The 26,292-nt window shown below is 44.8% G+C and overlaps 1 protein-coding gene across 6 annotated transcripts in view; it reads right to left on the bottom strand.

The window, feature by feature from the left end:
• Positions 1-26,292, bottom strand: part of LOC307240158 (ryanodine receptor 1-like) — an 84,706-nt gene that overhangs the window by 43,221 nt on the left and 15,193 nt on the right. For 5 of the 6 annotated variants that reach the window (XM_080013824.1, XM_080013827.1, XM_080013826.1 and 2 more), the window contains exons 25-73: positions 26,082-26,241; positions 25,710-25,857; positions 25,408-25,613; positions 25,123-25,297; positions 24,315-24,523; positions 20,746-21,104; positions 20,516-20,645; positions 19,810-19,970; positions 19,530-19,692; positions 19,354-19,440; positions 19,026-19,252; positions 18,497-18,941; positions 17,851-18,417; positions 17,392-17,592; positions 16,604-16,715; positions 16,364-16,507; positions 15,972-16,245; positions 15,753-15,867; positions 15,531-15,663; positions 14,789-14,883; positions 14,565-14,700; positions 14,266-14,452; positions 14,056-14,167; positions 13,525-13,645; positions 13,182-13,351; positions 12,644-12,864; positions 12,451-12,541; positions 12,209-12,349; positions 11,960-12,123; positions 11,792-11,870; positions 11,460-11,549; positions 11,230-11,370; positions 10,965-11,042; positions 10,800-10,875; positions 10,151-10,274; positions 8,941-9,056; positions 8,782-8,849; positions 8,551-8,672; positions 8,198-8,247; positions 8,026-8,086; positions 7,806-7,932; positions 7,598-7,709; positions 6,896-6,977; positions 5,534-5,664; positions 5,076-5,396; positions 4,394-4,634; positions 3,512-3,599; positions 3,280-3,372; positions 1,323-1,337 (exon numbers count right to left, since the gene is read on the bottom strand). In XM_080013824.1, coding sequence (XP_079869950.1) covers positions 1,323-1,337; positions 3,280-3,372; positions 3,512-3,599; positions 4,394-4,634; positions 5,076-5,396; positions 5,534-5,664; positions 6,896-6,977; positions 7,598-7,709; positions 7,806-7,932; positions 8,026-8,086; positions 8,198-8,247; positions 8,551-8,672; positions 8,782-8,849; positions 8,941-9,056; positions 10,151-10,274; positions 10,800-10,875; positions 10,965-11,042; positions 11,230-11,370; positions 11,460-11,549; positions 11,792-11,870; positions 11,960-12,123; positions 12,209-12,349; positions 12,451-12,541; positions 12,644-12,864; positions 13,182-13,351; positions 13,525-13,645; positions 14,056-14,167; positions 14,266-14,452; positions 14,565-14,700; positions 14,789-14,883; positions 15,531-15,663; positions 15,753-15,867; positions 15,972-16,245; positions 16,364-16,507; positions 16,604-16,715; positions 17,392-17,592; positions 17,851-18,417; positions 18,497-18,941; positions 19,026-19,252; positions 19,354-19,440; positions 19,530-19,692; positions 19,810-19,970; positions 20,516-20,645; positions 20,746-21,104; positions 24,315-24,523; positions 25,123-25,297; positions 25,408-25,613; positions 25,710-25,857; positions 26,082-26,241 — 7,669 coding nt within the window. Of the gene's footprint in view, positions 1-1,322; positions 1,338-3,261; positions 3,373-3,511; positions 3,600-4,393; positions 4,635-5,075; positions 5,397-5,533; positions 5,665-6,895; positions 6,978-7,597; positions 7,710-7,805; positions 7,933-8,025; positions 8,087-8,197; positions 8,248-8,550; positions 8,673-8,781; positions 8,850-8,940; positions 9,057-10,150; positions 10,275-10,799; positions 10,876-10,964; positions 11,043-11,229; positions 11,371-11,459; positions 11,550-11,791; positions 11,871-11,959; positions 12,124-12,208; positions 12,350-12,450; positions 12,542-12,643; positions 12,865-13,181; positions 13,352-13,524; positions 13,646-14,055; positions 14,168-14,265; positions 14,453-14,564; positions 14,701-14,788; positions 14,884-15,530; positions 15,664-15,752; positions 15,868-15,971; positions 16,246-16,363; positions 16,508-16,603; positions 16,716-17,391; positions 17,593-17,850; positions 18,418-18,496; positions 18,942-19,025; positions 19,253-19,353; positions 19,441-19,529; positions 19,693-19,809; positions 19,971-20,515; positions 20,646-20,745; positions 21,105-24,314; positions 24,524-25,122; positions 25,298-25,407; positions 25,614-25,709; positions 25,858-26,081; positions 26,242-26,292 lie in introns of all 6 variants that reach the window. The other variant, XM_080013825.1, reaches the window with a different exon arrangement.

The following is a 26,292-nucleotide window of genomic DNA, read 5'->3' as shown; positions in this document are numbered from 1 at the left end:
TCATCATTTGTCTGGACTATCAACACGTCTCCACGTACGCAACTGCTGGACGTTATGCGCGTGCCGCCGCAGCTGGCACCGCTGCCGGACTTGGAACCCCTTCGGCCAAACTCCATTTGCATATATGGCACCCTAGAGGAGCCCGTTGCAATATCATAACGGTGTAGCTGAATTATTATTGGTAAAATGACGCCTGTTTTCTGGCTTTGAGCAAATGTGATGCAGTTGGCAGATCATTTCCGGAAGTCTCCGGCAGGACAAGCCACCTCTGTAACTCAGCTCCAAGTGCAGTCCATGTTACGAAAAGGGCCAGTTTAGAGGAACGAGGATGCAAAGCGTTTTAGGGGAGATTTTAGGGAGGTTGACTTTAAGGGTGAACCTGTTAACGTTGAATATGAGAGCGTGTGTTAGGAGTGAATCGGGGGGGGAAATGTAATGGGACCCTAAATCGCAGTGTGCGGCGGGCAGAATGAAGACGGAGCACAGAGAGGAGGAGCGACGCCGTCCCCGACTTGGCACGAGGTTCATTACGGTACGAACGCTACGGACCAACAAACCTTAAACGAGGATACAAAAAAGAACAACAACAAAAAAACAGAATCAAAACACATTGAAGGAAGGCTCCAGAACCAGCAATGAACAACTAGGAGCAAACTCAACAACGGGATGATGGCGCCGAGCTCCCACCGCCGACTTGGAATCGGTGTAAAGCCCGGCGCCATGAGCCCGACTCTAGAGCAGAGTACTTTCATCAAACGCCTCCAGACTCCCCCCCTCACACACTGGCAAGAGCAGGGGCTCGGCCCCCCCTTGGTCCGCTGATCCCTCGCTGGGTAATTTGGAATGGATCCCTGTGTTGTCGTCCCTCTCTGTTTTCTCTCTTTGTGTGGATTGAGTGGACGTGAGCTCGGCCTTGTAAGTAAAAATCCTTCAATTTAAAATTGGGAGCCAAAGCCTTGCGTATAATGCCAGGCAGGGTAAGCGGATCCAAACGGTCGGACTAATGAGTGTGTATTTATAGCGGTGAAACTACTTATTTTTCCACTGCCAAAGGATTGCACGGTACTGATACACAGGTAGACACAGCCGTGTAGACACAGGTGTGTGTCGCCGACGCTGCATTTGGATTTGCTCAAGTCATGTCTCTCTAGGTGCCATGTGCCAGTGTGTGTGTGTGTGTGTGTGTGTGTGTGTGTGCGTGCACGCTCGGATCTGGTGTGTGCCAGTGTGTCGAGGAGGTTGATGAAAAGCCCCCCCCCCCCCCCCCCCAAGGTGAGGTGCCATGCGATCAGCACAGCAGTCGTGCAGAAACAAAGTCTAACCTCTGAGTCTCCGCCCTGGAAACCCAGCGTCAACCCAAAAAGAAGAGGACAAAGGACAGCCAAAGAGAAATTATTATTAACACTAATAGAAACAACTGCTATTATTCTCAGGGGTACTGATGGGAAAAAAACAAAACAAAACAAAAAAACAGACCTCCGACAAATCATTACGGAAATCATAAGCCGTCCTTACGTAAGACCAGAGGCAAAATGTGTCGAGAGGAAAAGTGAATTAAAGCGATCAAACAGGTGAGACCTAAGGACAGAGAAATAACTAGCGCTCAAACACTGTACCTGGCAGAGATGGTACCTCAGTGCCTTTCTGTCTGGGATTACTTGGATGTTGATAATTTGCGGCAAACATTAGGAGTTTATGCAACGCTAACATTAGCTCTCAAGTTTGTAACGGCGGTCTAAAGGTCATCACAAAGGTAATTCAATCGGTAATTCATTTTGTAAGATTGAAATGGTTTGAAACGTTACGGGGCGGTTTGGTGGACGCAGATCAGGCCTAATCTGAGACCAAATCCCACTTTTAATCTGGACTGGAAACGGCCTTTCTCAGTCATGGTTTAAAATGGTCTCAGACTAGCTCTAGTGTTGGTTTACTGATTTCCAGAAGGAAGATTAGAGTTTATCTACGTCTAAGTGAAGTCTTAAATTAAACCCGACCGGAGGCAGGTTTATCTTTGGATTAATGGGCGTGGGGCCTCCAGGTCGACCTTGACAACAGAGGAAATGGATCATCTGGACTAAGACCAGCACCAAGAGCAGACAGAAGGAGCTGACTAGTCCTTCATCACCTTAGTCTAGGACTTCCTAGTCTAAGACTCATTGATCTTAAAGTCCCTGTTAAGCCACAATAAATGTGTTCCGAATTGTCACACCAGAGAACAATGTGTTATTGACCACCAAACTATATTGAAATTATTAAAAAATAAAATAAAAAAATAAAGTATATAAAATTAGGTTTCAAAATCATGAAAAAAAGGCAGTTCCCTCTGCTCCCTCTGTTTCTGCTGAAGACGCTGAAACCACTGCCAATCAAGGGAGAGGTGCAGCCTCTCTCAAGTGTCAAATACCACTAATCCAATACATACAGTACATATACAAATCCAAAATCAGAAAACCAATAAGGGGCTGTTTTTCATTGTCTTGATTTTGTTCTGAAGTTAAAAAAACAGAACATGAGAAAATGGGATATTTGTTGCGGGGAGCGTGGTGGCTCCCCCAGCTCCGTGCGCTCCTGGGGATCGGGGCCCTGTACAGGTTACTTGTGGGCCCGGGGAGAGGCCCGCTCAGAGGCCCGCTCAGAGCCCCGCTCCCCTGGCCCGCTCAGAGCCTGGACAGCACCGCGCTGTCCGGGGCCGCACGGAGCTGGGGGGAGCCAGCACGCTCGGAAACGGAAGTGTAAAAAAGTAGGCCGAGCTGTTACGTACATTCTGGCATCCAGAACCACTGACACTATTGCGCTCTACTCTTACAGAGTGCTAGGGGCGGGGCCATGCCAAGTATGACCGCTCGACGTCATCGAGTCATGATTTAGGCCTGCCCAAAAAAGATCTGGAGCACATGGTGAGAAACGGTTTAACGGTCTAAATCCACATTCAGTTCTACATCGCTCACGGTCTCTTCACATGATTTCGGCAATAACTTTCTAACACATATAATGTGTTTCGAAAAACAAATCTCGGAATTGACTTCACAGGGACTTTAAATTAAGCAACGTCTCAGAAAGGCTTTTTCAAAATTTGGATTAATTGAAGTACAATTAGCTTAGTCCTGATTTAGATTAAACCCCGTCTGCGAAACCGCCCCTATACATTTTATCATGAGGCTTTAAATTATTCATGTTGGATATAGGAGGGCTCTTTACTATATACACAGTATAAACGATAACAGGTTGAGGTGGACGCAGCAACGGCTCCCTGGTGAAAACGCTGCACGATGGACTCACCTTGCTCATTTTACTCTTGCTGTCAGCGGTGAGGAATGACATGTTATTGATCTCATTCATCACCACAAAGTTCTGCTCCTCCCGCTTGAAATTCTGCATTTGAAAGAAACCCAAAGACAGGATTTGCAGTCGAGATGATCGCGTGACACCAAAAATAAATAAATAAATAAATAAAAATAGAACTAAAAAGTCCCAAAGAAACGATGCCGCGGGGCTGAGCGAGCAGACTCACGTGGGATTTGGACCAGAATATGAAGACCTCTCCAATCATCCTGAACAGCTCCTCTGCGTCGGGGTCCGGGCATGTCAACCACCTCGCCCTGTGGGGGGGAGACCAAGTCCAGTTGGTTGTTTTACTAAAGAGCAACATAAATATTTCCGAATTATAATTTTTTTGAATGTATATTGTGACGGGGTTCATTCTGGATCTCATGAAATTCAAGGACTTTCAAGTGCTTTTTCAAGCACTATTTTTTCATTTTCAAGGACTTTACACAAAGTAAATAAAATCAGTTTTCAATGTGATCTTTATTAATTAAAATATAATCTTATTCTGATTGTGTATATTAATATATGTATAACATATAGAGTATATCTATATATCTATTATTAATTTAATTGTCATCTACTATTATAAGTGAAAATGTACATTTCCCTGTCATTAAAACCCTTCTGGAACATTTTGTTACATTATGATTTGAAAAAGAAAACCTGGGGGATATCACAGGTTTTCAATGACTGCGTGTTTTTTTTCAAGGACTTTTCAAGCACTTCAGCACAAAAAGGGACTATTCTCAAGGTATTCCAGCACTTAAAAATTCTGAGGGTGAAATTCAAGCACTTCAAGGACGTGGGACATGAACCCTGTTGTAACTATCAGAATCAGTTTATGAGGCCAAGTACATACTGTATCGATATACAAGGAGTATAGTATAATGACTTTTTTTCTTCTCTTATCTTATTCATCATTTGATTAATTGAATTGAAAAAAATCAAAATAAAAAAAAATAAAGATTCTGGTTCATAAAATGAGAATCTATAACGTTGTTTCTGTTACCTTTGGATTTGGACATCTGTGCACTTTCACTGTACTAACGTTCCCGTTCCCGGTCACCTGTTGTTGTCGACGTAGCGGATCAGCAGAGGGTAGAGGGCGTACAGGTCCCGGCAGAGCACGGCAAACTCATCCCGAATGGTGCCGTCCTCCTCGTCCCCCTCCGATTTGCCCTCCATGCGCAGGTGATCTTCCTCGGCCACCACCTTTCCCGTGCGCTTCTTCAGCTTCTCCATGGTCGGGATGAAGTGGGACTTGAGCATCTCCGGCTTGGCCCTGCTCACGATGGGCTGGGAGAAGACTGGGGAGAGGCGGGGACAAGGGCCGGGTTCGCTGCGCGGTCGCTCAGACGCACCTCACAATAAAAAAGTGATACGGAGGCGGTTTCGCCGACACAGATCAGGCCCTAATCTTCGACCGAACTTTTAATCTTGACTAAGTGAAACGGCCCTTCTCAGTCGTGGTTTGAAATAGTCTTGGTTTAAAAAAAAATCTCCTTTCCCGATGGAAGATCAGAGCTCGTCTAGGTCTAAGTGAAGGCTTAAATGGGCTCCAAGACCAGACAGAAGTAGCTGACTAGTCCTTAATGACCTTCGTCTAGGACTTCCTAATCTTGAACTAACTAAACGTCTCAGAAAGGCATTTTTAAATCCTGCATCAATTTAAGCACGATGAGCTTAGCCCTGATTTAGATGAAACCCCGTCTGCGAAACCGCCCCGTATTGTCAGTGGCAGCCCTCACCAGCCAGCCTCTTCATCCAGGAGGCCTCATCGATGCCCAGGTTGTTGACGACGATCTTCATGATGCTGCCGAGCAGCTGGTTGAGGTGCTCGGAGGTGACGTCGGTGCAGAGCTGGCCCTCCAGCTCGGGGAAGTTCTCGCTCCCTCGCTCCCACCATCGGGGGAGGTAGTTGCACAACATCGGCAGAGTGATTTCGATCACGTGCGGCATCTCCGTGTACCGGGCCCCCGATTCCGCCAGCTCCCCGATGTCCTTCAGCAGAAAGTCCAGCTCCGGGATATCTGGGCATAACTCCTGGACCTCATTGGGCAGACCCAAGACTTTGGGGAGTCAAATGGGGAAAGGAAGAACAAATGAGAGACGTGCAGAAGATGAATGAGGCACAAAGAAAAAGGGAAGAAAATGCAGCAGCGGGTTCCAGAAATGAGACGGAGTGAAGGATGAGCTGGGTGCTTACTGGCTCTCTCCCTGGGAGTCTTGGTGGTGTACACAGAGAAGGTGTTGTATTCGTTCAGATGCGGCTCCATGTAGGCGACCGGCATCGCAGCAGCGAGGTGGGCCAGGCACTCCCCGAGAGCTGGCCTCTGCCTGTTCAGGCCAGATCAATATTACCATACTGTATGGTTTTTGCCCTGATTTTTATCATTATTTTTTATCTTCTTGGCATTTTTTCGGACTAAAAGTATCTGAAACACGGCAACCACAGTACGCACAGACATGGTTGAGGTCTCATTGGAAGCGGGACGTTTCAGACATGTCGTGGTTCAAGTTTGATGAGTATCGATGTACACAGCCGGAATAAGTATTTACGCTTGTTCTTGACGACAGACCGGAGGAGCCGATGCCGCGTTCAATGCAAACTCAGAAAAATTGGAACTCGTGCTGCGTGTCACAGAACCCCACGGAACCGTCGATACAAAATGATAGTGCGTTTTATGCCAGAATTCGACAACACAATATTAATATTTTTGTCTTTCACCATGGTCACCATGTCGGATGAATTTGGGCTGAATTTGTGTAGTCTGATCCCGGCATTACAGAAACTCAGGAATACGTACATAACACGACTAAACTGGTGCCCGTGTATTGCTGCCTGCAGCTAAATTTATTTTTATAATTGTGAAAACAGCACCTTAAAGAGTACTATCACTAATACCTGCTTGTGACAGGCAAGGAAAACACTGGAAATTAATGTCGGCATAGACCGTTTGGACTGTCAGGATCATGACATTTGTTGCCAATTAACTGTCATTCAAATAATTGTGATTAACAATTTAATCTTTGAATTCATTTAATTTAGTCTTTTGTTCATTTTATGCCACCACCATAGTAAAAGCATATAACAGTGTAATAATACACTATTGCAGAAGAGCCATCTAGGTGGCAATTTAGGGGTCATTTTTTCTTTGATTTACCTTTCCTCGCCTAATTCCAATTTAATTTATTGTGTCATTCCTAAATTCCCCCAAAGATTTGGATGGAAACCTATGACTTTGGACTCTGGCGATTTACCAAATTGATTGATCTGCTCCAATAATTGCATTCAGGCAATTATCTAATAATTGTTAAAGCTCTAATAAACAGTGGCATCCTGCCCACCACTCAACCACATGTAAAGATTATTAGCCAGGCAGTATTTTTAGTTTAAAATTAAAACTATTATTAAACTAACTATAAATTAACTATTAAAACTAGTCAGAGCGTAGGTGAGCTAATGACCAGTCACACTTCATACTTGGAATCATCATTTGTTAGTCTTTCTTGTTATAATAGTTTTTTTGTTGGTCTCCAACATGTGTGTTATTCTCATTCAGATCACCTCTCAACATGTGGATTCTTGACGGTGCCCAGGGAGTATATGCTGCACATGATTCGATAGCACGACATTTGTAGATCATCCACTGCATGGAAACAATATCCAACAGAATTTGTGAGAAAAGTCAGGAGACAGATTAAAAATTTCAATATAAAAAATAAAATGGCAATTAGATTTGAAAATATACAATAAAAACTAATGGTTGACTGTGCACAATAAAATATCACAATATACACTTAACTGAATGATTAACAACAACATTTTACCTAAAGAATAACAGGAAAAACAATAAATAAATAAATAAATAGAGGCGACCCGGAAAAATTTGGTCATTGAGTAATGAAATAAAGTTAGCCGTGAACTAGAAAGCTGGACCTAGGATGAGAAAAAAATGTAAAAAATAAAAAGTAAAAACTGGTTATGTACAATAAACCTAATGATATTTATGAATCTGGAAGCTGCAGTTAATTAAAACACGTAACAACAACAATAAAGTCAAGGGTACAGGACAATGTACATTATAGTTGAAATTTATACAACCGTCTGTCCCGGGTGGATTATACTGCGAATACCAGAATTTCATTCAAACAGATGGGACGAAACCACACAGGAAAGCATTTCCAGAAGTGGTGACCAGTGAAACCACACTTAGTGGTTCCAAAACCTCATTGAAACAGGCTTTAAAAACGTGCTGACTGGACTCACGCATGACATCGTCCCCAAACTGGTGCTGGGCGACGTGGTCAAACAGGGAAGTGAGTACCGGCAGCAGGGCGATGGTGGTGTAGTTAATGTTCTGAGACACGCCTTTCACTTGCTGGAAAAGAGGGAAGACATTAAAAAAAAAAAAAAAAAGAAGAAGAAATTGACCTCAGGGAATTGGGGAATCGTTCGACTCCTCGTCCGATCTCACCTGGTTGCCTTTGGACACCTTTCCGAGTTTTAGGTTCTCCACCATTTTCTCGATATCGTCGGCGGCGCTCTCGAAGAACGAGCGCAGCCCGGCTTTGACGATCTCCGGCCCGGACTTCATCACCGTCCTGGGAATAGAGGTCGGCGGCGGGGCGAGGAGTGAGGACCGCGGGAAACATGTGGTGTTCAAAACAACGACTGCGAACAAAAAATGATTGTACCTCGCATCCAGAGAACGCGCCAGAATATGGAGACAGTTAACCATGGCCGAAGCGTCGGTTCCTACAAACACGGACAATAGCGCGGTTGTTCAGAGGGTTTTTATGGGATGGTCTAACCACCGAGTAAGGATATCCAGCACACAAACGGAATGGAGTGAAAGGGACGTCTTACCAAAAAGAGAAACTCTGTGTCTCACAAGAGCGGACATTTTACAGAATATACTATAAAGGGAGGAAATGAATCGGGAAGGAATGGGACAGAAGAGGTGAGAAGAAAGGAACATGTAAACGAAACAGTGAGGAAAAGGAAAAGTATATTGTTTAAACAAGTTCACGAGTAAATACAATTAACAAACAGAAACTGTCAACCAGCTTTTTTATTATTATTATTATTTATTTTTTACTTTATCTCTAGTCTGTGTACACCAACCATAAATCACAGGGAAAGGAAAGGTTGAGAAACAGCTGAATTGGAGTTCCATTTGGATTCACCTGTGTTGTATCAAAGTGGAGGGTTGATATTACCTCGCAATCATCTCCTTTTCTTTATTAGACGAGTGTCCGCCGCTGCCCAAAACTTTGGCCGGAGTAGACAGGAAGTAGAGACAGTGGTTTTTAAAGTATTGGTTGACCAGAGGCAGCAGGATCTAAGAGAATACACAATTATTTGTATATATAAATAATAAGAAGAGCTCCCAATATGTTCGGCCATGGAAACCCTAAAAGTCGGATACAGAGAAAATTAAATACTCCCACCTTGGCAAAGAATTTGATTTCCTGCTCATGTGGGGACTTCTCCACCCGTCCACTGCTCACTACAGCCTCTGAAACAGACACATTGAAAATGGTGATATGTTCTAATAGATGTCATCCTCTCTTGGATGTTATCTGTCCAACCGCCGGGCCTCTCTGTACCAAGATGAGCGATAAACTCCTGGGCAATTTCCATCCATTTCAACAGCTTCTGCAGGAAGCCGTAAGCAAAACGTTTCTCAATCGATGAGATGTCACACTCCATATCTTTCAGGCCCCTGGAGGGAAAGGGAAGTCAAATGAATTACTACTGATTAGTTAAACAAAACACCACTCTATTGAAGTTGCACTGTCGCTTGCATGACAGATCATCATAGACTTGACAAATGATTTGAGAATTTGATCAGACAATATAAAGTAGATCAGAACTAATGAGGCGTAGCCTCCGGAGCTAATTCTGTCAGACAACTTGACGGCGCCACACGCTTCCATGCCCTTATGGGCCGGCCTTTTTAAGCAGCCAGTCCCTCCTGCTCTACCTGCTTTGCTTCCTGTTTGCTTGCTGCTCCGTCTCCCCTGCATCCACCTGTTGGACTCTACTCTTCTATCCAACGGTGTGATCCAAGCCCATCACTCCTTTATTTCTAGATCACTAAGTATGACTCTGTTTTCTGTAAACCTCTCCAGGAGAGGTGAGTAGTAGAACCCAGATGCCCAAACCCCAATGATGCAAAATAAATAATGATCATGGTGTATTCTAAGACTTTTACTTAGATAAGGAGAAAATATGCAAAATAATGTCATGTACGCGTGCCCTTGACAGTGGTCACATCTAGAGACATCTAGCCTGGCCGGTGTCGCTATGTTACTACAGATACTTGGATCGTCCTCTTTTAACGATTTATTTAATGTGTAGTTTCCGCTGTCTTGTCAAAGGAAGACATCATGAATTACGCATATGTGAGTCTACAACAGCCGCATTAGCTGATTTCAGATCCACTTTATCAGTAGGGATGTCATTTTATGCAATCACATTGTATCACATTGTAGTTCCACGTTGGTGGAACGAGCTGCCAAAAATGACCAGAGCGGGGACCTCCCTCTCTGTCTTTAAGAAGCACTTGAAGACCCAGCTCTTCAGTGAGTACCTCCTGTCCTAACCTACAATTATTTAGCACCACCTTGCAGTATTTATTGTTACACTAATGTTGTTGTTGTTACACTAATCTCTGTCGCAATGTAGCTTGAATGTTATTCTCCCTTGTAAGTCGCTTTGGATAAAAGCGTCTGCTAAATGAATAAATGTAAATGTAAATGTATCTTTGGAAGTTTTAATTGTGAATAAAATGTGACTCCACGTCTTTACCGTTACCTTGTCACTGCATATCCATTGAGTTGGAGAAATTTGAGAATCTCATGAGCTTTCTCCCGGTCTCGTGCCTTTTCTTTTGCTGTCAGTGTGTCATAGGGCACAAGCAGAGGATGTGTTCCACCTCCTGCACAAAAGAAGGAAAGTCCTTGTCACCGGGTAAATTATTTGCCAACAGGGGATGGTAGCTCAGGAGGTAGAGCTGGTGGTCTAGTGATCCAAAGGTTGCTGGTTCGATCCCAGGCTCCTCCTGCTAGCATGCTGTAGTGTCCTTGAGCAAGACACGTAACCCCTAATTGCTCCTGAAGGCTGCGTCCGTTGGTGTTTGAACAATTGTAAGTCGCTTTGGATAAAAGCGTCTGCTAAATGAAATGGTAATGTAATTTGCAAAGGGTGTGAAATATTTTGGCTCATTTTCATTGACCGAGCCTTGTATAAATATGGTTATCTGGCACCGGTGAAGTGGCATTTTATATCATTTGTGTCCAGGAGATTCTCAAAACAGAGAAAATTGTGAGAGGAAGTTTGATTATCCTCAATTTAATGTGTTTCACTGATTCCATTATATGACTAGATCTCTGGTTAAGATTAAGATTATTTTATACAAGTTTAAGCTGTATTCTGGTAACCACCATGAACCACCATGAACCACCTTTTGATTGCAAATCCATTTTCTTCTTCCGCCCCCAGGTGTTGTGATAGTTTTCTGCCAGTTGTTCTCCCATAGACTGGAAATAGAGACAAATCAAAATATGAGATAAGACTTTACGAATTCAGGTCTGTATGTGGAGGAGAGTCCCAGCATTTACTGCCAAACCTGCAGGTCTCTTGAAAGAGCCATGTGAGTGATTTCAATGGGTTGGGGGCTGTAACCATGGCTTGGGTCATAGGTTGCCTAAAACACAAAGAACCATACAGTTCATTATTCACCCAAAAAAGCAGTGGCGTGAACAGGGTGGGGGCAGCAACCGCAACCCTCTAGGTGCCCTTATGGTTGATTTCTGATTTTCGCCCCTGCACAAAAGTGACACTATTGTAATGACTACTAGGAGACTGCCGATGCATTCATCCTTCCACTATACCTGCGCAGTTTGAGAGATCTTTCGAGAGACTGCCTTCTTCTTCTCTGACTCCTCTTCCTCTCTGGCCTTATCCATGGTCCACTCCCAGGCGAGCATGGCTTTGATGGATTCCTTGATGGGCCAACGGTAGATCTCTTTGTCCTACCGGATTAGCAAAGCCACTAAGATGAGATACAGGTAAAGATGAGCGTACATAAAAGGACACATTCACTGTGTGTCGTGTTGTTTACTTTCTCTGAAAAGGTCTTGTATGGTCTAAGCATCGGATGGGTTTTCGCATTTTCATCCAGAACTTCCCCGTATGACCAGTTATTCTGAATCTGAAAGGAGATATACATACACAAATCCCTTAGAGGCATAATCATTTCTGTTTGCTAGGAATATTAAAAAAACTGAAGCTGCATTTACTGCGGTTATTAAAATGCTAAATATTGATTTATGTCTTTATCTAACTAGTTTGCATACGTTTTTAAAGTGCATATGAAAGAAAACACTATGTGGCCTTGTATTTCTTATCACACAGCTAACCATTCAAATATATCCTTCAATACCAAACACATACCTTTTCAAAAGCCCACTTATCGTGTGTGTACTCAGCATATTTATTGATAAGGGGATCCAGCCTCTCAGGAATGATAGTGCTGCAATAATAGCAGTAATTAGAATACATTTGAGAGCCGACGAGAGCCAATCTCCACTTTCATGTACTTCAAGGACACTATGTTCTTACTTTGTGGTCTCCACTGGTTTAGGATCAAAGTTTCCCTCTGCGTCCACTGAGGCCTTTTTCTCTGTTTTGGAGGAGTAGCTTGCATCCACGTAGTCAGGGGGGATGGCGCCAGCAATGGCGCAGATGCACGGCATGGCGATTTTGAAAATCTCAGCATCAAATTTCTAAATTTGAAAACAGGCATAAATTAGGACATGCTGAGGGAGTACCTGACGTCAGAACAAAAGTTTAATATAGCAGGAGCTTTACCTTGTGTGCCAACGATTCAAAGATTCCCCAGAAAAGTTTACGAGTAAGATGGAGTTCTTCTTCCGATGAGACTCCAAAGTTGGCCCAGCCGTTAGGTAAGCAATAATACTTCCAACAGCGCTCATAGTGATTGGTCAAAAGCTGCAGCACACAAGGAATTAAATTGTAGAAGCAAATACAGAAAAAGGTAATAAAAGACAATCTTCATGCCATTGTCCTAATAAAGGAGATTCTATATCTACCTTCAATGGCATTTTTGCATACTCGTTGAGTATGGGCACATCAAATACCAGGCGTCTAAGCAGATGTTGGAGCATGGATGGACGTAGATGTCTGAGAAAATTAAAGACAAAAAAAACAAAACAAAACCAATTTAACCTTATATTTCGGCTGTCTGCAGGACAGTGAAACATCTGTTTTTTTAACCATAATTACTTGCACAAGGCCATGAGGCACTCTTCAATGATGTCTCTTTGGGCTTTGGTGAAAGCTCGTCCACGGGACAGCCGGTAGATGGTATGCAACATGGAGTCGATCATGATGGCGCGGTGGTCACTGCCGGCGAAGAGGGGGGCGCACTTTGTTATGAGTGGCAACACAGCGGAGCACAGGTAGCGATTTAGAGCAAGGGCCATCTCTGTGGTGCTGAAGGCAACCTGTCGAGACACAGAAATTATAGATGTGAACTCAATGTTTTAGAAAACCATTAATTTATGAAACTATTAATACACAAAATGGGGATGTTTCCTACAATGTCAATTAAAATTATTATTATACTAATTAAATTAAACTAATTAAATAATAATTAAATTACTGCAATGACTCTTATTAAAAAAGTCACTCCACAAAATGCCACCATAATGGTCTTATCATTAGCTGTGGTTCCAATTTTAAATTGTTCTGCATTTCTTCCAAAAGACTGTTTCTCTTTAGTGGACTTTGCCAAATGCATCAGAAGTTCCTCAAGACTCACTGTGTCCAGGGATGCAGCAGCCCTCATGTCTGGCAAAAATCCAACCTCCAGAACATGAAGCAGGAAATCTTGGTTGTCAATACCGTACACTCTGTCCAGGAACAGCACCATTGGAGCCTTGTGATCTGGCACAAAACTGGCCGACATCTTTGGTTCGATGATGCTGTTGTCTAGTCATTACGCAAAAGTAGGATTAGAAAACCACAGCATGATTAATTCATGTATATATTTTCTTTATTATTGTCGAACAAATTTAAACAAACCCCATCATACTAGAATAATGTGTTAAATGTTCTGCTTTGCCAAATATATGGATGGCATGTGACTAATGTCTTGTATAAACCTTTTCCAAAAGAGGGAATCTGCACAGGAAGGCTGATGACCCCAACCAGATCCTCAATGGGCACTAGAGATCTCAGGATGGCTCTGATCCTCAGAGCCTCACCCTTGCCGGCCTGGATCAACTGTAAAAGGAAAACAGCCACTCTAGATTTTTGGTAGCTTTGCAGTAGTCCGACCTTGGGAATATTTATACTGCTGTCAAACATTGGGTAAGGGTTGATCTGAGTGTCAGGGATGTCCCTGTCGTCAAATGAGATACATGTGGACATTGGGATTTGAACAGCAAACCAAGGTAATAACCTTCATCTACTGATGATATAATTGAGGGAGTGTGCAGAGAGTTAACAAGAGGGAGATTAACTGAACGTTGTGAGACACCAAAGGTGATAAGGTCATCTGGTATCTACAATATACTAACAAGAGATACTGATACCTGAGAAGTAGGGCTTAAACCAGTTCAGGTAATCAGAGTTTGAGAGACCAATGATCTTTCCAATGAGTGGCAATGGCAATAAGCTGTTATGTCACTTACATGCATCTCTGGAGCACAGCGCCCAAGCAAGTCAATAAGTGCAGAATAGAAAGACATGACAGCATTTCCCAGGTGCACCCTATTCTCCTCATGCTGCTCCTCTCCTCCAAACCTAAGAGGAACATATTGTTTCATTTAAATACTTCAAGGTAAAGAGTGGCAAAGGCAGCCTCTCTCCATAGAAAACCGCCAGATCTGAAAAGTTCTCACATAGGAAATCGCCGGTCTTTTTTGACAGTGGGGCCATCCCTTGCAGGATCTTCTGATATTTTGATGGCCTCCTCTATGGCAGCAAGTAGACCATTACCACCCTCCCCTCTCAGAGCTGGTCCAAAGCACTCAGGTCTACGAATGAGCAGGCGTACAACCACGTTTGCATTCTCCTCTACGCTCTCTCCTATGGAAAGAAGAAGCAAAGCTTTGTTATTTATTTGTGAGCAAAAAAGTTTTAAAAAGTTATCCGGGGGTGAGTATTAAAAAGTCCATGGTGTAGCAGAGAAGACACAGACCATTCACAAACACAGCGAAACGGAGGAAGTCAAGGTATTTTTCTCCACCACAAGGATTCCAGCCTATGTCAGGGTAGCCCTTGGACAATAGCATTGGACAACTCTGGAGTCCACACCCAGCCAAATACTTCACTACCTAGAGAGACATCAACAAAGAGATGAGCAGTGAACAACTTTGTGAGGAACTTGCTCAATAAGGGGAGGCAAGAGGGAAAGGATCTTACCATTTCGAGGTCCTGCTCTTGCAGAGCCAATGCCAACTCATTGTTGTCAATGCAAGAAGCTGCAGCCACATCCAGGGGGGTGGATCCTCGCATCCCTGATGAAGAAAACCCACGCAATGTCAACATGGTACTGTAAAATAAACACAAGTTTAATCCACCGTCTGCCAAATAAAGGCTTTTAAAACCTCTCACTGTGATTTCCCACCCTGCTTCCTAGCGACTTCATATCCTGTCTTTGTGTGTTTCCCACCTGTGTGATTGTCTACCCTGCCCTGATTAGTTTGACCTGTTCCTCGTTAACCATGCCTCCGTAGTGTATTTAGTCTGTTCCCCTCTCTCTGTGCCAGTTCATCTTTGTACCACGTGTCAAGCATTCCAGCGTTATTCCCTAGTTTCTCGGTCTCCTGGTATTTTTGTTTCCCTGCTCTTTTTCCTGGACCCTGCCTTTGCCTTCTCCTCGCCGGATTGTTTGCCCCATCTACTGACCAACAACTGCCTCGCGGCTGTACTGAACCACCTCGCCTTGTCTACTCCTTGCCAGATTGTTTGCCCTATCTACTGACCACCTGTGTACCGAACCACGTCGCCTTGTCTACTCCCTGTCGGATTGTTTTCTCCGCTGACTGTCTGCCTGTGTACCGATCCTGTTCAAGTAAAGACTGTTTTCTTTTGTCAAAGTTCCTGTTTCCGCGTCGTGCTATTGAGTCCTCCTACATGTCTTTCCCTAAGTCGTTACACTCACCAAGGCCAATGCCACTGTTCTGCAGAAGGTAGCTGAGGTGGTCAAACATGGATCGCTGATTCTGCCGGCTGATGCGACAGAAGTAGCACAGGAAACGACAGCAGTTTGTCACCATTCTAGGGAATCGGATTTCCTATAAATAATTTAAAAAAATAACACAATGAATATTATCCATGGACGTGCTAACATTCTAAAAATGGATTACACTGGATCTAGCTTCACCTTTGAGTCACCACCACCCAGCACATTGACCATGACCTCCATGACGGTTTCATGCATGCCCAGGGCTCGCATCAAGTTAGGGTGTTGGTAGAACACCTTGTTACTCATGATGTTTCTATCGAGGACAAGTTTAAAGGATGTTGACATCGCTTCTGTGAGAGTTAATCAGTCACAATTTAAATTCAAGGCAAAATATGTCTACTTCCTTTTTATACTGACCCGATGCTTTGAATCATGAGCCTTTCCTCTTCTGGGCCCATTTGGACAATGAGCAGTGAGCGGATTTGGCCCAAACACTCCAGCAGGTCCATAGTGTCCTTAATGGACACTGCATTGATGGTGTAGGCTTTGGGTAGGGCCCGAATGAGCTCCCCCAGGCCATCATACTGCCTGTGCAGTAGGCTGAACATCATACGCACCAGCTCAGGGTTCTGGATAAACGACTCCTGGGCCCAGTGAATCATAGTATGGGAAACAAGCTCCTGTAAGGTTGCTGACAAGATAAGACAGGATAAGATAAGATTGTACTTTATTGATAGATAACGTTAGATACAGTATTTATTCAGTAATATTTCTTTAATATACTGTATATCTACTTCTGTGAGCCTCACCGGGTTTTTTCTCTTCCTCCGGTTCTGGTTCGACCTCCACCTTCTTCTCCCGGAAATTCTTCACCTTTTCCAACATGCGAAAAAGCCGTCCTCGGACAGAGTTGTCCACCTCTTCCCCCTGCTCTTCCTCCTCAATATGTACTCCTGGTGATGAGGTGTTCAGAGAGATCAGTCTTTATCCGAACACCAGTTGTGGGACACTGAGTGCAGAGTCCCTGCCTTTGATGGATGAGGCCTTACCACAGTGTGCCAGAAGGTCGTTATGAAAAACCAGAAGAGAATCTCGGACCTCATCGGGAATAGGGCACTCCTCGTCCTCAGCACAGTTCTTGAAGTTCATGAGCATGTTGACCTACATGATGATAGAGAAGAGCTTATGAACTTAAAACCAAAAAATATGCAAAAAAAATGATTTGAGTATAAGTGAAAGGAAAATACTAAAATCTACCTTGAAAGCAGAAAGCTGTGTAACTACATGATATTTTGCGATCTTTAGATCTTGGTGTTGCTAAATGCTTATTCTGGCGGAGAAACATAAATTGTAATCCCTTGACATAGTTTTGAACTCTATAAGAGTTGAAAACACAGAGGAACGGGGCACGTGCGACCAAGGCCTGGTATTAAGTGGGCGCCGCGGTTAAATGATTAAAGACCGTAATATCGATAAGCTCCGATGTTATGGGTACTGTTAACGCTACTGGAGAAATTAAGAAAATGTATTTTCTATTTATCTCAGCTATATTACCCGTTTCTAATTTGCAATAAGATTAAGATACTGTCTAAGAAGCATTTTCTCTTTTATCAGAAGAGACAAATCTCTCCTCGCTCTCTCTCTCTTGCTCCATTGCCAGAGATATAGAGAGATGAGTGAGGGGGGCGGCAAAATATTTAGCAACAGTGCATCATCGGTCTCTAACTGATGATTCGACTCGTCGATTTTCGGGGGACAGCTCTCCTAAGAACCCTGTTTCTAGATATTATCAAGATCTCATAGCAGTTGTTATTCATGTGCGCTGATCCGTATGTACCTGTTCTTGTGGTGGCGAGCGGAATTCGCGGGTCTTGCGAGCGGTTTCAGCAGCGGTCATCGTGAACGCCAGCATGAGTTCATTGTAGCGCTGCCTCTGGTTGGACTGAATCTGGCCGACAAACTGGTCTGAAAACGCTATGATGGCCTCGACTCTGTGGCGGAGCTCGCAGTCGCAGAAGTATTGCAGGAGGGTGCACATCTGATGGATTTAAAGCAATAAAAAAATGTATGTAATGGAAATAAAACATGTTTTGAATGGCAGTGATACTGGATGTACTATATAAATACAATGTATATATCTTTACTATATATAGCCGTATTAAATAAACTTGTGATAATAACTTTAATCAACACCACTTATACTTTTGTAAATACAGATTACAACAGAGGAAGGATTGATTTAGAAAGCGTGAAAGTAATTTAATTCCATTCTATGTAGAGAACAAGGCACTCATACCTGCAGTTTGACGGACTCCGGTAACTTCATCTGGAAGAGTCCTTGCTCGAGAACTTCCTTCGCCTCCCCCCCTGTCTCTACAGGTTTAGCCTCTTTTTCAGTCTCCTCAGCTCCCTTCTCTCCATTGACTTGTTCCGTCTCGTCGATCGTTTCTTCAACCGGCCCCAAGGATCCGGTCTCATCCATGTCTTCCTCTCCTTCAAATTCCTCATCCTCTCCCATGCCCTCGTCCCCGAATTCCTCCTCGTATTCATCTTCCATTGCTCTTTCCTCGTCTTCTTTTGGTCCCCCTGCTTTTATGGCGAGTTTGGTTTCGCTCTCTAGCTTTGCTTCTTTGCTTTCTTCAGGGACCCCTGACTCCTCGTCACTGAAGACCGTCGGCTCGATCATCTTCAGGATATGCTTGACATCTTCGTCATGGAAAACACCCATGATGAGGAGGGTGCTAATGAGCTTGAGGATCGGAACAAAATGGAACTCAACACTTCCTCCTACGGGGTCTCTCATGGCCTGGCCACCATCCTGGACAGCCTCAGTCAGCATGTTCAGGGCCTTGGTCTTCAACACCTGAAAGGACAAATAAACGCATGAATATCATCCAGGGACGCTCAAGTTTACTTCCTCATGGACACAAGTTTCATCTCACCTCCAATGGAATGACTGGACTCAGAGTGTAGATGTCCAGGTTTGTACCCACGAACCCGGTCGGCGAGAAATGGAGTTTGGGTCGCAGACAGGTGGTGAGGCCCACCCCAGGCAAAGCGTGAGATTTGTCATGATCGGAGTAGAGTGTGATTGCTCGCGTCTCGTCTGTCATGGGCACGATGAACTCCTTGTTGGTCCCCAGGCGGTTCCTCCGAGCAGATTCCAGATGCATGCTGATGAGCAGGTCGTAGAAGCCGCTCCTCATTGGTCCGGGTAGGTATGTGTTTTCTATAGAGTAGAAGAGCTGAGACTCGTCCACGTGGCTGCACAGTGCGTGAGCCACGCGATTGTTTCCCAACGCACATACTGAGCCGTACAACTTCAGAGTGTGGTAGTGGAACTTGAGCAGGTCCATACGTTCGGAGAGCTCCAGGATGTCGATGCACCTAGACAGTGAAATGGACGCCATTTGTAAAACTGGACATTCCAATATTCCAAGTGTTATCCTTGTTCCAGGAAAGGTTTCTTACCTGCTCTCCTCCGGGATGTGCAGGGCCATCATGGTGAGCGGCTCCCTACACTCCACCATCCAGCCTAGCCGTTCACTCACTCGCCTCGTCTCTGGTCCCAGGAAGTGGTTGGGCATGCGGCTCCAGATGACTGGGGTCAACATCTGGACGTCTAGCCGAGGGGGGCACTGGGGCACAGGGTTCTTGCGCTCGCTCCGGAACATGGCTGCTGAGATTGGCATGATATTCTGGCAAGAACATAAAGTAAAAATATATAAGTGAGTAATGTCTGCTTATTTATGGGGTTAAATAAGGAGAAACAGTCAGGCAGAGAAACAGTTTGTCTGACCTTGAGTTTGCCGAGATCTACTTGAATCATGTTCTGACTGGAGGGCAGGACAAAGACAGCCGGGAACAGTTTGGTGTTTGGCTCCACCTTGAGAATCATTTTTTCATTATTAAATACATTATTTGTGTTGTATGTTGCATGCAAAATGTCCTATATTGATTTGGATCTTTCTGGACCTGGAAGAACGTGTTGATCTCTTTTCCGTTTGCGGTGAAAGTCATGAGGCCTGTGTCCAGGTCAATGAGGCAGCCAATCACAAAATCCTCCTGGCTGACTCGAGTCTGCTGGGAGCTGCCAAACTCCCCTCCTGACACCATGTAGCAGTTACTGCGTTTTATACTGGGAGGAGCAGTGGTTAACAATATTTAACAATTTGGCATTACCTTTGATGTGAGTATAAATGCAACTACAGAATGTTTTCAAATGAAAGAGCAAAGACCCCATGTAGTATCTTACCTGTCGTGAATGTTTCCTTTGTCGTCGCCTACAGTGACAGTCACGCTTCTCACTTTGCTCAGGTCAAAGTAAGGGTCGTATTGGTGGTAGTCCGGTGTGATCCAGCCCACCCACACACCAGCAGGCTCTTGGCCAGCAAAGACCCGCACAGAGTAATAGTACTTAAAAAAAACGACAAAAAAAACAAACCTCACTATCAGTCATTCTCTGAAATGAGATAAACCATCATTCTGATGGACAACTGTCAGAAAAATAAAATATTTATTTATATTGCATCATTTCAGTTTGAGTTGAGTTTGGGCGTCTGGGCTCTACTGCTCATCGCTCCCGGCAAGGTGTACAGCAAACATAGGCATAATTAGTGAGCTAGAAATATAGGAGGGATGAGCTTGAATCCCACCCATAGGATGGAAAAGTAGAGCCCAACAGGTGAATGCAGGGGAGATGGAGGGAGCGCAGCAATGCAGCAAGCAAGCAGGCAGCAAAGCAGGTAGGGCAAGAGGGATTGACTGATTACAAGGGCCGGCCCATAAGGGCGTGGAAGCCTGTGGCGCCATCAAGTTGTCTGACAGAACCAGCGCCGCCTCCTAAATACAACTGGCAATGGATGAAAACAGTCCAAACTAAGGACAATCATGGCAAACAATTAGATTCCAGATATAATAAACTGAATTAAAAAAAGGACATCAAACAGTGGCAGTCGTACTGTCGTGGTGTTGAGGATAATGTCGACATCATCCCGGTCATCTGGCACCACGTCCTCCCTTAGGCGCGGTACGGTGGGAACCACTGGCGGGGGACTTATCAACGCTGCCTTCTTAGCTTTGAAAAGGAACCTGTTGATCACAGGGAGAATGACTAAAGACTGTACGCTAAACGGTACGGATGGCATGCCTCAATCCCATAATACCCTTCTCCATATCAATCCCAACGAACCCTTTCTTCCTGCTCTTCTCCGTCGAGGCGTCCTTCTCGTTTTCTCCGTTTTTGAGGGCGGGGATCTCTTTGGGCACCGACAACTCTTTCTTCTCCTCCTCCTGCTCTTTTCGGGAGGCCGACTTCTTGAGCACCTCATAGTCAGAGTCGGGATCCACCTCCACCACCTCATCCTCGGGGATGGTGAGGGTGCGGGTGAGCGGGGTGGTGCCCGCACGGACCTTGAAGGTCTCGTGGAACTCCACGGGCATGCTGAGACGGAAGAACAGCAGGGCCGTGTTGGCATTCTGAGAGCCAAAGGTCTTGTGAGTGACTTTGAGACACGGCGCACTCTCCACGGTCCCATCCACACGAGAAATCTGCAGTGCAAGGAAAACGGGAGGTCGGAGACTGAGGAAGCTTTTGATTCTTTTCAATTTGCGAAAGACAGATGGACATTCTGAATTCTAATGATTCCAGAGTACCAAATACTATATTTTTCCACATATTGCTTTTATATTCATATTACTTTGTCTAGACTTGGACTGTTGATTTGAGGTCATTAGAGAATAGTGATGGACATACGCAGATCAGCCACAACATTAAAACAACTGACAAGTGAAGTGAATAAGATGGATCATTTCGCTCCAATGCCGCCCGTCAAGGGGTGGGGTGTATTATGCAGCAAGTGAACAGTCAGTTCTTGAAGTTCATGTGTTGGAAGCAGGAAAGATGGGCAAGCGTAAGGATCTGAGTGACTTTGACAAGGACAATGGGCACGTGAGCGTCGGAACTGGACCATGGCGCAATGGAAGAAGGTGTCCTGGTCTGATAAATCACGTTTTCTTCTACATCATGTGGATGGGCGGGGTTTGTGTCTGATCTGATCGAGCATCTGTGGGATGTGCTGGAACAACAAGCCCGATCCATGGGGGCCCCACCTCACAACTTCCAGGACTTAAAGGATCAGCTGCTAAAGTCTTGGTGCCAGATACCACAGGACACCTTCAGAGGTCTTGTGGAGTCCATGCCTCCACGGGTCAGGGCTGTTTTGGCGTCATGAGGGGGAGCTACACAATATTAGTGGTTATTAGTGGTGGTTTTAATGTTGTCGCTGATTGGTGTATAATCTGCCTTCACGTACTAAATACGCTTACACATACAAGACATTTAACTCTGGTCCTCAATGACTCATTGTACTGACAGAACAACAGTAATCAAGCAAAATCTGAGAAACATGTTTACATAGAAGTATGTACATAAAACAGGACAGGGGCACACTGGCCATTGGGTGATCTGGGATATGTTTTCTCCACAGACATCTAACATGCTTTTTATGTTTCCAAAAAAGACACAAAGCATGTGTTGGCTGAGGTCTTTGGTTAAAGACAATAGGTTGAATCAGGTTTGAGGTCCTGTCTGCTTGGAGTTGGTGTGTTTTTGTCTTTTCCCCTCGTTTGCGTGTGTCATGATTTGGATTTTCTGATCTTGACGGAGACCTGGGTGAAGTCCAGGGACTGCTGCTATTTAATCTAACTCTGCCCGCCCGACTTTAGTTAGTTTAACTCCCCCAGGTGCACTGGTCGTGGTGAGGGCCTTGCTGTTGCCGACAACAACCATTTTCACTGTAAACCTATCACTGCTGATAGCTTTCAGAGCTTTGAGATGCTCATTTTCAAAGTCAACTGTCATAAACCTGACTGCGGTATTTCAATCTCCCACCCTGTAGCTGCAAGCAGGACTGCAGGAGGGCTGAGCGAACACGGAAAAAGACAAAACTCAATGTTCACTTTCTACACATGAAAGACCCTTTGACCTTGCTCAATCAAAAAAAATCAAGGACGCAAGAACATCGTGTTTTTCAGACTTAATTATGACTAATAAACACAATCCCACAGCTCTGTTTAGCACAATCAATCAGCTTGTACAACCAGCCTCTAAAAAAACCCCCAAAAAACCCCGGTCTCGATCCCTCTGTTTTGAACAATTTTAGACCCATCTCAAAACTACCTTTCATTTCCAAAGTACAGGAAAAACGTGTCGCTGAGCAGCTTCTTCAAGTTGTGGAAGGGAATCATAACTTTGATAAATTTCAATTCGGGAATCTCTCAGGGAATGCTCTAGATTGGTTTATGTCATAATTGTCAAATAGAAGTTTTTCGGTTTCTGGGTGGCCCAGGGGATCAATCCTCAAATTATATTTTTCTGTATATGCTCCCCTTGGGCCACATAATCAGCCGTTTTGGTTGTACAGTATATGCCCTTTTCACCTGCTTTAGTCAAGCTGCCCTGACACGTCTTCAGCTTGTTCAAAATGCAGCAGCTCGGCTATTAGACGGGCCGTAGGTCCCGCATTCCTCCGCCATTAGCCTCACTGCACAGGCTACGAGGGAAGTTCAGGGTCGATTCTCAGATTCTTTTAGTCACTTATAAGGAACAAGACGGCTTAGCTCCCGTGAGAGAAAAATGCATAAAGATCAGTTATTTGAATGATGCTTTACATGTTTTATATAGGACAACAGCCGTTTGTATGTCACGTGGTTGTAAAACATTGCCTCTGGGTTTTTAAGGAGCCTCCCAGAGTTATGTAAAGAAACTGTTCTTTCTCGACAATGACAATTGCAGTATTGAAGAACCAGACCACATTCCCTCCTCAACCAACCTTGTGTGAAGATCAGAATAAGCCCAAGGGGGGCTTTAAAGAGCGTTGTGTGTTTGTTTTATGGCTTAGTAGCATTGTGTCTGTGGGGTTTGACCGTTGAACCACGGTTTGAGGGAAACATCCGGGGAGATGGTTGAGGGGCACAGTGTTGTGAATGACACCTGACCAATGGCACACAACCTCTCTTTGGTAGAAAGCCCTCTTCATCAGCAACAGGGGCAGACCGATCAGAACACCACTTTGGAGCAGCTCTGGATCTTTTGCTTTACTCTGCAGAATAAATATATTTAATAATCTCAGTTTTGTTTTCCTGTAGCGGCAGATTGACCTCACCGACCACACAGGGAGAATTTCTCCAACACTCCCGCTTACACTACTGGGCGGTCACTTAGGTCACGCAACCAAAACCTGTACCAACCAAAAAACCAAAGACGACTGCACTTTTGCGGCCCTGGCGCCCAGACTTTGGAACAATCTCCCCCCTCCCATTGGTTCAGCTGAGCCCGTCGACTGTTTTAAACAACATTTAAACCACACTTTTTTAGGATGGCTTTTCCGCTACTCGCAACATAGAAGGCTATGATGAGCGTTCAGTGAGGCTCTGTGTTTGTTGTTGAATGTGCTTTTGAGTTCTTTCTCCGTGTGGCCTTGTGTTCTCTTTTTCTTTTCTGTGTCAATGTTGATCTAAACCACTTTGTAACCTCTGTTTAAAAGGTGTTATGTAAATAAAGCCTTACCCATTCCTTCCTTCCTCCAAAGATATACAGGTGCTTCCTTGCCTTACCATCCCAGGCAGCTGGGATCCATATGAGGTTCATGACTTTGGATCCGGGATATTCACTGATACCCTATTTTAGCCTGGCATTGGTCCATCGCTAATTCAATACACAGACATTTAATGTACTGTAATGAAGTAAGTATATTGTACCTCAACGTGGGGATGGTCGGTGGGCACGGGGATGTACTGAGGCAGGCTTTTGCTGAACCACATGGTAATGTCTCTCTTCATGTTGATGGCAAAGGGTTCAAATCCTTCCTGCAGGCCGCAGATGGTGAAGAACCGAAGGCTGCTGACATTCTGTCCTAGGTTGATCCTGCCGACCTGAGACAAGCCGAGGCTGCACACGGGGATGAAACCTGCGGAACGGCAGGGAAACCAATCAAAACCAATCAATCGAAAAACACAATCGACTCGTTTCCGCAATTAAAAGACAAGATCGCCCGAGGTAACACAATCACGCACGGAGGGAAATCCAGGAACGTTCCGTAGTTGTATTGACTTTTTCTGCTGTCCAAACAGGCCTGAAGACTAGAGAAGAGTTAAATACCTTCAAACAAGTGTTTATTTACAGCCTTCTTTGGGGGAGATCACGAGTCTGAGTGGGACAGGGTCTTCCAGGTGGAAAAAACTGAGAAATCCAAACCTGTCTGGGCAGGAGTGGCAAGTCAACATATTTCAGGTTCCCGTGGTCTCTCAAGCAAGCGATGGACTCAGTTGTCTAAATTAATTACCACTTGTCAGCCACGTCTTCAAGAGAAGGCTGCCACAACTGCCAACAAGGTATTTAAGCCTCCTCTAAACAACAGGTATTAACACAAAGTGTGTACTGTGAAAATTCCTTTCCTATACACGTATATTTTTTTCATACTTGTTAGAACAAATTTTACAGTTTGAATTTGAGGTTTCAAACCAATGTCACTGATTTTAGGATCCACGTACAGTTGCGATTACTCACCCTCTCCTATCTCTATGTCCTTGAACGCCATTTCCGAGCCCGAGTCGCTGATCAGCATCTCTCCGTTGAGGGTAAACATGATGTTCATTTCGGTCAGATCGATCATGCATCCCACCACGTCGCCAGACAGCCACTGGCGGCCGAACGGCTCGGTGCCGACGTGCCAACGTTGAGCCTTGAAAAAAAAAGAGAAAAAAATATATATATATTTTAGATTGCAACCAGAAAGAAAGAGCCACACTCAGCAACTTCCACGAGCCTTCAAACCGGGCTTTAGGTTTTTACCTTAAACCCGTTGAAGACGTAAGCCAGTTCGTCGGCACCCAGCTCGGTGTCGGCGCGGACGCTGGGTCTCGCCCACCCAACTCTCATCTCTCCCACTGTCACAGCTTCAAACTCAAAGTACCACTTGCCCTGGGTGATGACGTAGGACTTCTCTGCCCTAAATACTCGGATCTTGTCTCCACGGGTGCTGCCGGTCCCCGGGCCGCCTTGAGCGCAAAATAAAATGAATAAATAAATAAAACACTCTGGTTTAGGACAATTTTCAGACGGAATATTTTTGGCGGTAAGCGATGCACACTTACTGCTTTCCTGGTCGGGCGGCTCTATGTTGTAACCGTACCCGATGAGAGTACGCACAGCAGCGCAGACAGTGTCTCTGTTTGTCTTTTTGGTTTTTTCATCCAGCAGGTTGTATGGCACCAGACGAGGATTGCGCTTGTTCATTATGTCCTGCATTAAAACATGAACGTCACTACTTTTTAGAGACATCGACATTCTACTCTGTCAAGTCTCAATTGAGTCAGAGCAATCTCATGCCGCCTTTTCTCAGCCCGTCGAGCATATACCGTATTTTGCGGAATGTGTACAAATGTAGCACGGCCTGCGGAAAGCGGGAGCTAAAATCCCACTGAGAACACACTGGGCGGAAACTGCAGATATGGGGTGAGAACGACCTGCACAATGCTGTACGTCCATCCCTGTCGAACGCGATCTCTTGCCCACACGTTGTGTCCGTTTTCCGCCAGCCTCTCTACCAGAGTGTTCTGATTGGGGGTCAGCTTCACGTGGTTGAGATCCAAGGGAGCCGGCTTGTAGCCGCTGCTCTGGATGTAGCTGTGCGTGTGGGGAGGGGGGGGGGGGTGTCAAGGCCCGGAAAAAAACAGA

This window comes from Zeus faber (assembly GCF_960531495.2).
Source record: "Zeus faber genome assembly, chromosome: 14".
Taxonomy (NCBI): domain Eukaryota; kingdom Metazoa; phylum Chordata; class Actinopteri; order Zeiformes; family Zeidae; genus Zeus; species Zeus faber.
Note: the sequence above shows the minus strand (reverse complement) of the source record. Positions and strands in the feature narration are given on the sequence as shown.